At 39.9% G+C, this 11,679-nt stretch overlaps 2 protein-coding genes across 2 annotated transcripts; one reads left to right on the top strand and one right to left on the bottom strand.

Moving 5' to 3' along the window:
• Nucleotides 1-202: 202 nt before the first annotated feature.
• LOC126804661 (uncharacterized) lies at nucleotides 203-2,908 on the top strand. The gene is made up of 2 exons (XM_050531980.1): nucleotides 203-416; nucleotides 2,370-2,908. The coding sequence occupies exons 1-2, from the start codon at nucleotides 203-205 to the stop codon at nucleotides 2,906-2,908; spliced, it is 753 nt and encodes a 250-aa protein (XP_050387937.1).
• Nucleotides 2,909-6,565: 3,657 nt separating this feature from the next.
• LOC126804645 (glycine-rich cell wall structural protein-like) lies at nucleotides 6,566-7,636 on the bottom strand. The gene has a single exon (XM_050531978.1). It carries the CDS (start codon nucleotides 7,634-7,636, stop codon nucleotides 6,566-6,568), a length of 1,071 nt encoding a protein of 356 aa, XP_050387935.1.
• Between the last annotated feature and the right edge of the window lie 4,043 nt (nucleotides 7,637-11,679).

Below are 11,679 nucleotides of genomic sequence, written 5' to 3'. Positions count from 1 at the left end.
CCTCATATTTTGGTCAGTTCCAATACAGGGTTTTTTTTTGTATTTTTGAATAAATAAGTTTGTCTATGATTCTCAAAAAAAGTTTGTGTATGGAAATAAGTGCTGAATTGTGATACGATGTATCCATTGTTACCAAAATGAGCTCATTACTGGTCTCTCTCTCTCTCTCTCTCGCTCTCTGCTTGCATCTCTAACCAAAAGTATGGCTGCGCAACAATGTCGTTATCCACCTCAATCAGCAGGCTTACGGTTCGATGATGATGAAAATGCTGATGCTGATGATGACATCAATGACTCCGACGAGGAGGATGGTGATGGTGAAGACAGCGGTTACGCAGAGGAGGAGAAAGAAGAAGAAGAAGAAGAGGACTTTGTGGGATTTGACAAGGAGTACGAGATTGATGAAACGGACAGCAGTACTGATTCCGAAACTGCTGATTCTTCCTCTAAAAGAAAAAGATGATCCAAGTCTGGTAGTACCTGTAATAACCCTAGATTTTTAAAACAATATTTGAATTGAATTGAATTCTATTAAGTTATGAAATTCAATTAAAATGAAATTGATTGTTGCGATACCTTGAAAACGAAAAACGGAAACGTTTTCGGAACGTTTGATAAGAAAAACGTTACGTTTCCGAACGAAATTATCGACTCTTATTCCGTCGATCGTTTGCGAAAACTTTCTTCACGAAAGTTGTAGAGCTCGTCGATACGAGTTCGTCGATATGTGACGCGTTCCAATCGGATGTTGTACGTAAAAGTTATTAACGATTGAAGTTAGTTTCCGATTTGGAAAGGGGTATAAAAGGAACATTTATCAGTTAGGGTTCCCATAATTGGAAACCCTTATTTCCCCTCTTTCTCCCCGCCTCCTTTCTTCTCTCTCTCTCCCACCCGACCTTCTCTCCCCTCTCTGCCTTCCGAATCGCCTCCCTCCCCGACCTCCGTCCTCAGCCCTTCGTGGCTAGCACCGCCGCTCCCTACACCCTCGCAAGATCTCCTGCAAGCAGCCCCGATCGTCACGCAGCGCCTCCACCCTCTCTTCCTCTTCCCGAGCTCTCTCCCTCACCCTCTCGGTCCACCACCGATCTCCCTTCTCAGGGAGACGTGGTCCTCACCGCCGGCCTAGGAGACGTCGCACCGTCCCTCACAAGCGACCCCGAGGTCGACTCGCCCTCTTGCACCACGCCGGAGCTCCACCAACGCTTGCGTTTTCTGCTCCACCGTGTGATCTAGGTAAGGATTGACGAATTAGAATTGTTATTGTGCTTGTTGGTTGTGTTGGGGTTGATTTGGGAGTTCTGGATCGAGTGGAGGGTGATGGAGGAGAATCGATGATTAGGGGGTGAGCACCGCTGCCTTAGGCAGCGTGTGTGAGAGAGTGGGATAGTGTAGGGGCGGTCATGGCCGTGGGAAGGGCGGAGGAAGGAGGGAGGATGATTTTGGGGCGGCGGTGGCATTACACGCGCCTTGGTTGGCGTCGGCGAGTGAGCCCCACGCGCAGCCTGCCGGCAGGTGGCGCGTGTGCCCCACGCGCCGCCACGTGCGGCGGTGTGTATAGTTTTGACAGAAGGGTATTTTGGCGAGTCGAAACCTAGCCTTTGGCCGGGCGAAAGTTACGATACAGTTAGAGCTCTAGTCTGTCTGCCTTAGTACTGCATGTGAGGTAACGGGTGGTTATCTGCTCATGGGTACTCAGATTGTTTGGATGTTGGGTAGCGGGTGGCTATCCAATATCGGCGGTGTATTACGAGAGGGGTAACAGATGTGTACCAGCGTTCTTGGTACCCGTATTATAAATGCATTGGGTAACCAGAAGGGTTACCTAATTTTCTCATGAGCGTTTCATTTCATATTTCTTTGGGACAACCAGATGGGCTGTCCATTGACTCATGAGGGCATTTATATTTGTTGTTTTGTGATCTTTCGTATATTTGATATGCGAATTATATTTTGATTTTACTCATACGAGCTATAAGCTTACCGGGTTTGTGTTTACAATCCCGGTGCACCAATTCGATGGTGTAGGGGATAATTCCGCAGGTGCTGATTAGTGGGGGTTGAGTGACGACTACAGAGGCTTGAAGTCGTTCGTATCCTACTGTGGTGAGGTTTTAGCGTGGATTTGTGTGCGAGAATTTATGTAATTTTATTTGTGAGATTTGTGAGTGATTTGTGAGGATTATTACATTTCCATTTTATGTATGGATTATAAATTTGGGTTGTAATAATTGGTTGTCTGAGTTGTATTGAGAACTCAGAATTGATCCGCTGATACACTTAATAATTTCGATTTATTTGAGATTATTTTGTGTTTAACGACTTTAGAATTTTGAGTTTTTAAGTTTGAAATTTTGGGGTCGTTACAGTACCAGAGGCTAACAAGAAGACGATCAACATTTTGGAATGGAAAGCAAAAAAGATCAGTACTACTGAAATCGCCAAGTTATTCCCCCACAAGCAAAAACCACAAATAAAGGATAAACTCCAGAGATTGAGGAGGAAGTTTCAAAAGCAGAAGGACGGCCAGAAGGACGTCAAGTTCAAAAATTCCGATGAGAAGAAGTTATACGAATTATCAATGGAAATCTGGGGTGAAATTACTACTGCTACTACCACTAATCGTACTGCTTGTAATGAAAAAGCCGGACAAGAGGAAAAATCGAATACCAGTGCAGCATATGATGCGAAGCAGGACATGGTGCTGATAAATGATGATGCTGTTCTTAAGGGGTTTGACGAGTACTTATGGAGTCGGTCGATTCAAATCAATGACGAGAAGCAACCCGTGAAATTGGAAATGCAGTGGAGGAAACTCGCATATGGTAAGGCTACACATAATTTAGCGATAGCCGAGTTTGCAATAGAATTGCAACAGCATAAATTCCACGGCTACATAAAAGACTAGATTGCAGTCCATAGTGTTTGATTGACCAAGACTAGTTATCTAGCTACCTCTTTCTTTCATTGTTTTTTTCTTGTTTTTTTCGTTGATTAATTTGCAAAGTAATCAGTTGATTATATGATCTCACTGCGCGCATTACTGTTGTGTCCATTGCTTGGTCAGAAACTCAGGATACTTCAGCTGGCCTCTGGGGCCTATTTTCTATAAACTGTTGTAGCTGTACGTTAGAGTTGCTTGTCCTCTGTGATCAAATGGCGTTTACAGTACGTATTTCATGTCTTCTCTAGATTAGAAATCTCATGATATATGGAAAAACTAGCTTGGTCCTTCTATTGATGTTTCACCGTCAAATAGTTACTTCTCTTTATATGTATGGTGATCGATCGTATATATTCATCGATCACTAATGTACAGATTTTGTAGAGATAATCTTGAATATCATACTTAAATATTGAATTGCTTATGCCAAAAAATCGTCTTCATAGTCGATTGCATCAAACAAATTGACGGTTGATCATGAGACTACTAACTTTCACCATAACCGTTCATTTGTTTGATGTAATCGACAAAACAAACGATTTTTGTTTATGTTGATCTTTTACAGAAATGATCTTTAGTAATAAACTAAACTTTTGAACAGTTAAAATCATGTATTTATATTCACAAAATGTGCAAATAAATAAGAGTTTGGACGCACGCGTACATACTAGTTTGTACGCAAGTTTTTCCCCACATTAAAAGGAGAGTACGAGTTTAGAGTTAACACGTTCTTCCTTTCTTTTCTACTGTTGGCAGCCTTTATGTACTGTTTAATCTCTCTTAAACAAGGCTTAACTGCCATAGATGAAATCGATCTAGCGGTGAATGTTGATGGCATCGATATGGTTTGTCTCATCAAGTCTAAATAGAGTTCATTTAACCAGAGAAGAGCAATGGAAAGGGAGGAGATCGAGAACAGCAAGATGCATGGATGTGTCAATTTCCATTAACCCACCAAGTGCGATAAATGGCCAAGTTTGGGTGAGTCAATCCCACCCAATTGATTTGGTAATTAATTATAACTAGCCTTGTACCCGTGTTATGCACGTGATTTTATAACACAAGTTTGTCGTTTGCAGGGTTAAATTTTAAGTTTAAAATGTAATGTTGTTATGTAATTTTGTTTACCACGAAAGATAGTTTTGAAAAAAAAAACACAATCAGTGTTTTTACGTAATTGTCCTTATGCCTATGTGTGAGAGTAAAATTACAGAGTGATAGATTTGGAAGTTCGTAATTTGGTGATACTTGAGTGCTGGCTTTATAGTAGTAGAGATTACATTTTTATCATAGAATTGATTTATGTTGATGAAAAGTGTTGGAACTTAGTGTGTGGCATAGAATCCCACATTGAAAAAGAGCTACTTGCTTGGTTGTTTATAAACAAACACCTATGTGACCAAGTGAATGAGTGGAATGGCCTAGAGTGGGCTTAATGGGTTTTCTATTAGATTTTCAATAGAAAATGATATATATCTACATATATATTTATATAAAGTCATAGATGGGCCTTGGAGCTCTTTGGGCTCTGGAAAAATTAAATCTGATTATAATTTTTTAATTAATAATTATATTAATTTTTATTATTTTCGGATAAAACCAAAGGTAATAACTGTTGGTAACAGTTACAACCTTTTGAACGGTTATACATGTTCGAATTTGACTTTATATAAGGACGACACTGTGGTCGTTGTCATCCATCGAAAAATCATCTCTTCTTCTTCCTCCCCAAATCGACTTCTCTAAAACAAAAAAGTAAATTCGCCAGGAACAAGTTGTTGTGCAGGAACTTGTACCAGATAGTTGTATCCTCAAGATAGACGTCCGCAACTGCAGCACAAGTGGGGACAAATTTCTGTCTTAGGTCACTGCAAATCAGGCCTCTATCTGAATCAAGTTAGTGTTTTCAATCTCGAATTCATTGTTGTTATTGTTTGTTGTTGGTTTCGATTCAATTATACTGTTACATATATTTTGTTTGTAATCGTGATTTTGGTTGGTCATAACAAAAAGTGCCCTTTCATAATACCTAGTTTCCGTTGATGAACAGTGCTAATATAAACTGCTTTTGGACCTTAATTTTAAACTGCTTTTGGACAATTGACTGAATGGGGATTGTGTATGGTTCGCTTGACTTCACAGGGCTAACTTAAATATACATCGCACTCTTCATGTGAATTAATCTTTGGCGCACGGAACACATTTGGAGGTAGATAGGAAATTCTTTTATCTTTTGTTTTCCTTATCCCTGTTTAATTGCGAGTTTGTTTAAGTACAGTACTATTCTACTGAAATTTAGTTTGCTTTAATTGATACCAATGGTTTTTATGTTTTGTGTTTGCAGGGGCATGATGAATTAACAAAGGTAACACATGCTTATGTTTGCATATCGCATATCTGATTTCTGCCATGCACTTTTGATCATTCACGTTCTCAGAATAATGATAAGGGCATGCAAGGGTGCTCAGGATTGGAGAGTTGTGCTTATTTAGATGTTTATTTTGGTTTTGCAGGCATTTAGATTGACCTTGGCTTTAATTGATCCAAAGAACCAAGTACAAATTGAGTGAAAAACGACACAAAGGTGCTACCATAATTTCCCATATTGCAGTGGCCTCTTTGTTTGTATTTCATTTGCTCCTTAATCATGTTTCACTTCTCTAATCAATTTATGTCAAGATTATCTCAATTTTCTTTGAATAAGCTTTGTGTTATACCTCATTAGTGAATTCTGAAAACATGTGTGCGGCCTCCTTTTCGCACACACATAGCGCGTGCATAAAGGCTAGTATATATATATATATAATAATTAAATATAAAGAATAACAGACACGGTATATATATTGATTTTGAAGCTTGAAAGTTACGGCACTCGGCATATTTATATACTAGCAGGAGCCCACACACAACTAGTGTGAAATCCCTTTCTTTTTGGAATTCAACTGTAGAGTATGTAGTTATCATATCTATGATCTTGAAAGTTATGCATGGTGAGTTATTTGAAATGAATTTATTTTTTAATTCTAATTTTGACTTTTACCTAATCGTCCATGAATCATATAATTTAATTTTACAATATCATATGGTGCAAGGGTGTTCATGTATTTTCACATAGTTTTTTTACTGACAAATGAGAGTTTGGGTTATAACAGTAGTATAGATACCACTGCTGTTTTACAACATGCATGATATAGGTGTAGGTTTTAGGCTTTTAACCTTTTGAAAAGGCCATTTATATGCTCGATCGAGTTGATAATCCTTCCTAAATTCGTGCATTTTATCTTGTAATTAGCTCTTGCTTTCTTTTTGTGCTTGAGAGGCGATGTATTGTCGGTATTGATAGTGATGATGATCTTAGAAAGCAATGACATACATGTTTATTCAGGCATTCAGATTAGAATACATTACTTACGTACATACACTTCATGAAAATTTAATTTCAACAATAGAACAATTGTTCATATTATGTAACCATAACATTATACAAAGTTGCACTCACAATTGGATATCAAATAGTGTGGCTTCTTTGATGCTTTTAAAATGAATCATTAGTTATTTGTAAAATCACATTTTACATTAACTAAAAACTTTAAGCGGGCATGCATATCTTAGTGACACAAATTAATGATGGCCACCACCAAATCCCCCTCCACCACCTACCCCTCCTCCAAATCCGCCACCAACACCACCCCCAACGCCTCCGCCAATTCCACCTCCGAAGCCTCCACCAGCACCACCCCCGATACCTCCACCAGTACCTCCTCCAAAGCCACCGCCAGCGCCACCACCCCCACCAAAGCCTCCACCTGGTCCGCCCCCAACACCTCCACCAGCTCCGCCGCCAAAGCCTCCACCTGCGCCACCCCCAGCACCCCAACCGGCTCCTCCCCCAATGCCTCCACCTGGTCCGCCCCCGATGCCTTCACCAGCTCCCCCGCCAAAGCCTCCACCTGCCCCACCCCCAGCACCCCAACCGGCTCCTCCCCCAATGCCTCCACCAGCTCCGCCCCCAACACCGCCCCCAGCACCCCCACCTCCACCAGCTCCTCCCCCAATGCCTCCACCAGCTCCGCCCCCGATGCCTCCACCAACACCGCCCCCGCTGCCACCACCCCCGATGCCCCCACCAGCTCCTCCCCCGATACCTCCACCAGCTCCGCCCCCAACACCGCGGCCTCCTATCCCTTTCCCAATACCACCTTTGCTACCTTTCCCTCCATGTCCACTGCTTCGACCAACACCGCCTCCTTTTGTGATGCCTCCCCCTGTTGCGCCTCCAATACCACCCCCACTTCCTTTATGTTGATGATGCTCCTTTTCCTTTTTCTTATGTTGCTTCGCACGACTTCCACTGGAACTACCTTTTACTCCATGTCCGGTTCCTCCATCTTTCCCGATACAATCAGGTTTTCCATAACCAGCACCAGGTTTCCCAGAAGTGCCATAACTATAACCGTATGATCCCTTGCCGAAACTGAAAGAGTGGCCAAAACTATACCCTTTTCCACCTGCAGAACCAGCCGAACTCGGAACCCCATCAAAAAACCAGAGTGGTTTTTTAACTTTTTTTCCACCACCATCCTTGTGGTGATGAGGTTCATCTAGCTCGAGTAACTTCCTTCCTTGTACTGACTGGGTGAAGCTCATGACCACCGCAAACAACATAACTACAGACACAGACCTAGCAGCCATTCTTGTTCCCATCTTAGCTAGCAAGACAGTGAGTCTCTTTCCTGGGGCATGGCTCTTTATATAGAAGGGATGTGCTGAAATTCGATCTCAAGCTGTTCCTTTACGAACATGTGTGGTTGGAAGTTGGGACTTATTGAGACAATTGCAAGATCGGTCCGCCGCTAACTTTGGCCTTTACAGTAAAAGCCTAAAAGCTGTAGTATATATACGTAGTGGACTAGTGGTGATCAGTCCATGCATGGATGGAATTATAGTGCCAGCTTCATTGCATGCTCTTCTACGTGATTCCCTGCCTAGCTTGTATAATTTGCCATCAATGATTCATATTGAACCCCGTGATCGATCACTATATTAGCTACTTGCTAGTTCCTACCGTCGTCTTACCTAAATATCAACTTGATTTCATCCACCCCAGTTCTAGCTACTCTATTGGTGATCCGTTATATTCTTTACTTCAATTCATGCAAATGACATTTGTGGCTTTCATATATCATCCATTCACATTTGTGATTATAACGTGATGTATGTCATAAAGTCTATAGTGAGGAAATTAAAATTAAGGTCAAATTAATAGCAGTATATATATATATATATTATTTTTTTTAAAGAAAAAATAGCAGTATATATATATATATACATATATGTAGCACGGTGATAAAAATTATTGTATACATTATAGGCTGTAGAAGTTATTGATAAAAGAAAAATAATTCATAAGTGTACATTGATGTGTGCTTTTTGTGAAGAAGCAGATTAAGTTGGGGTTCATACTTCATAGCAGAGCTAGCTGCCCAGCGAGCTTGGAATCTTGTCAATGTAGAACGCAGATTGAACTTAGTTCAAATTAAGTAAAGAGAGCTTATTCCATACATGGCCCGTGTATATACACGGGTTAAAAAAGGTGGCGTGCCGGTTAAAATATGAGGAAACGGAAAAAAAATGTCCGTTAGTCATTAGGTCAAACTAGGTTAATTTTACTTTTACTAAGAGCATCTCTTATAGTAGGCTAAACAGTCATTTATGGCTTATATGATGCCCCCTAGGGTATTACACAATTTCCAATATTTGTATTTGACATTCCTTAAAATATCAAGCTAAATTTGGCTCTTGTTTTCCATATGCTAAATTATGGGGCCCATCAATTTTCAGATTTTTATTTTCTTTTATATTACCTTTATAATATTTATGAAGTAACTATTTTGATATATAAATGTCTTATTTATAATGTCTTGAAACAGTAGAATGAATTTGAGAGAATAACTGTAATTTTATTAATAGACATAGAGCCTTATATATGCATTACATCAAAGATCTTGATGAATCAGGGATAAGATAACATTCTTTATTTTACTAGGATATACTAATTATGACAAGATACTCAAGTATGTATAGGAGATGATTCTCCTACAACACTCCCCCTTATATCGCGACTAATGTGACATAGTGCAATACTGTTGCATTGATAAAAACCTTGCCAAGCAAAACAAAAACCTCTTGGGTAAAATTAAAAGCTTTAGTCGAAGGAGAAAAAGAGCACAACACATTAACTACAAATGGACGATGCATGTGATGTAGACTCCCCCTGATGTCTACAAAACTGCTCCCCCAAATGCTAATGCGTCTCACATACTTCACAAATGTAGATTTTGGAAGAGACTTAGTGAACAAATCTGCCACATTATCCTCAGAACGAATCTGATTAACTTGGATATTCAACATCTCTTGTTGTTGCTGATTATAAAAGAACTTTGGCGAAATATGCTTTGTGTTATCACCCTTAATGTAACCTAACTTCATCTGCTCAATCTAAGCAACATTAACTTCGTAAAGACATGTAGGTTCAACTGTAGTAGAACTTAATCCACTAACCTCTCGAATATGAGTAATGATTGCTCGAAGCCAAATATACTCTTTGACTGTTTCATGCAATGCTATAATCTCATAATGATTCAAGGAAGTAGCAATAAAGGTTTGCTTGGTTGATCTCCAAGAAATCGACGTATTCCCCATGGTAAAAACATAACCAGTTTGGGAACGTCCTTTTTGTGGATCTGAAAATTATCCAGCATTAGCAAATCCTACTAACTCATCACTAGAAGTTGTAGGAAATGAGGAATTGGCATTCAAATGCTGAGAACCAGCACCAGCAGCAACACTGGCGGCAGCGGCTACGGCGGCGGCGGCAGGGCCGTGTCCAGCTTTCCGGGAGAGCATGTCGGCGATGTTGTGTCAATCTTCACCATCAATTCTTGCTGTAATAGCACTTTTCTTGTCGGAATACTGATAATACAACCCCATATCAATGTAACCTTTCAAGTTTCTAAAGATGTTCTTGATACCGTTTCAATGACGCATAGTTGGTGCAGAACTAAACCTTGTCAACAAGTTCACTGAGAATGCAATGACTGGACGAGTACATTGAGCTAGATAAAGCAAAGCTCCTATAACACTCAAATATGGATATTCAGGACCAAGTATCTCTTCATCGTCATCTTTCGGACGAAATGGATCTTTCTTGGTATCCAGACTTCTTACGACCATGAGAGTACTAGAAGGGTGCATAACTTTGTCCATACAGAATCGCCTGAGCATCTTTTGGACATATGCAGACTGGTGTACAAGGATTCCACCAACTCTATGCTCAATTTTCAAACCTAAGCAAAATCGAGTCTTTCCCATGTCTTTCATCTCAAATTCCGCTTTCAAGTAGCTTATCGTCTCACCAATCTCATTAAGAGATCCAATTATGTTCTTGTTATCGACATAGACAGCTACTAGAGCAAAACCAGAACTATTGCGTTTGATAAACACACTAGGGCACATTTTTCATCGTTCTTGTATTTCTTCCTAATCAAGTATTCGCTCAAACGTATAAACCACATTCTACGGGACTATTTAAGTAAATAATGTGAGCATTGTAACCTAATGACATAGGCATTGCGTGGCTTACTTGACTTGGGTACTTGAAGTCCATTATAAACCTTCATGAATATCTCCGTATCTAGATCCCCATAAAGATACGCGGTCACCACATCTAACAACTACATGTCTAGCTTTTCAGATACCACTCAACTTATCAGATATCAGAAGGTAATGATATCTATAACCGGAGAATACGTCTCCTCATAATCAACACTGGGACGCTGAGAGAATCCTTGAGCAACAAGTCGGGCTTTATACCGCAGGACTGCGCCTTTCTCATTCAGCTTGCGAACAAAGACCCATTATGTCCAACATGCTTAACATTCGGCGGTACTTCAACGACCAGACCGAAAACTTGCCTTTTATTTAGAGAGTCTAGTTTTGTCTAGAATGCTTCCTTCCATTTAGGCCAATCTGCTATTCATTGACATTCTTTAACTGAGTGCGGTTCCATGTCGTCGTCGTTGATGAGTTCCCGAGTGACGAAATAACGAAACACATAATTTATCCGCATGGAATTCCTATCCATGACTTCTAGAGCATTTAACTCGCTCAATGAGATTTCTGATAGAAGCACTTTGTGCTACGTTCTTAATATATTTTTACCTCTATTTGTACTTTGCTCAGCCCTTATTGTTGTAATATCGAGTCATTGAGTCACAATAGGAGTCTAGGACGGTTATGGTTGTGTCTTTGTGCTTAAACGAGTTAAAAACGAAGAATTGGTCTAGAGTCCTAGTTTGAGAATCTTTATAGGACTAGGAAACCTAATTGGATTATGAGTCCTCATCTTTCTACGTTTTAGTCGCATTGGCGATATCTTGAGAGTCCTGTTTGCACTAGGAATCCTTGTTAGACTAGGAAACATATCATTTGAGAGAGTCCTACTTGAACTCAAACTCTTATTACGAAACTTTTCTAAATGAACTTTCTTGTTCTAGTAACTTACTTATTCTAGTAAGTTTCCTTTTTGCAAATTAGAAACTTTCCTAATAGTTGAGCTCATCTATTACATATGTCTTTTTAAGACAACAAATGTCTAGATTAAGACATAAGTTTCGAAATGCATTAACTCTTCTTACTAATTTCGGTTTTTATTTTCAGATTTAAAGAGATAATTC

Source organism: Argentina anserina, chromosome 1 (assembly GCF_933775445.1).
Source record: "Argentina anserina chromosome 1, drPotAnse1.1, whole genome shotgun sequence".
Lineage (NCBI taxonomy): Eukaryota > Viridiplantae > Streptophyta > Magnoliopsida > Rosales > Rosaceae > Argentina > Argentina anserina.
Note: the sequence above shows the minus strand (reverse complement) of the source record. Positions and strands in the feature narration are given on the sequence as shown.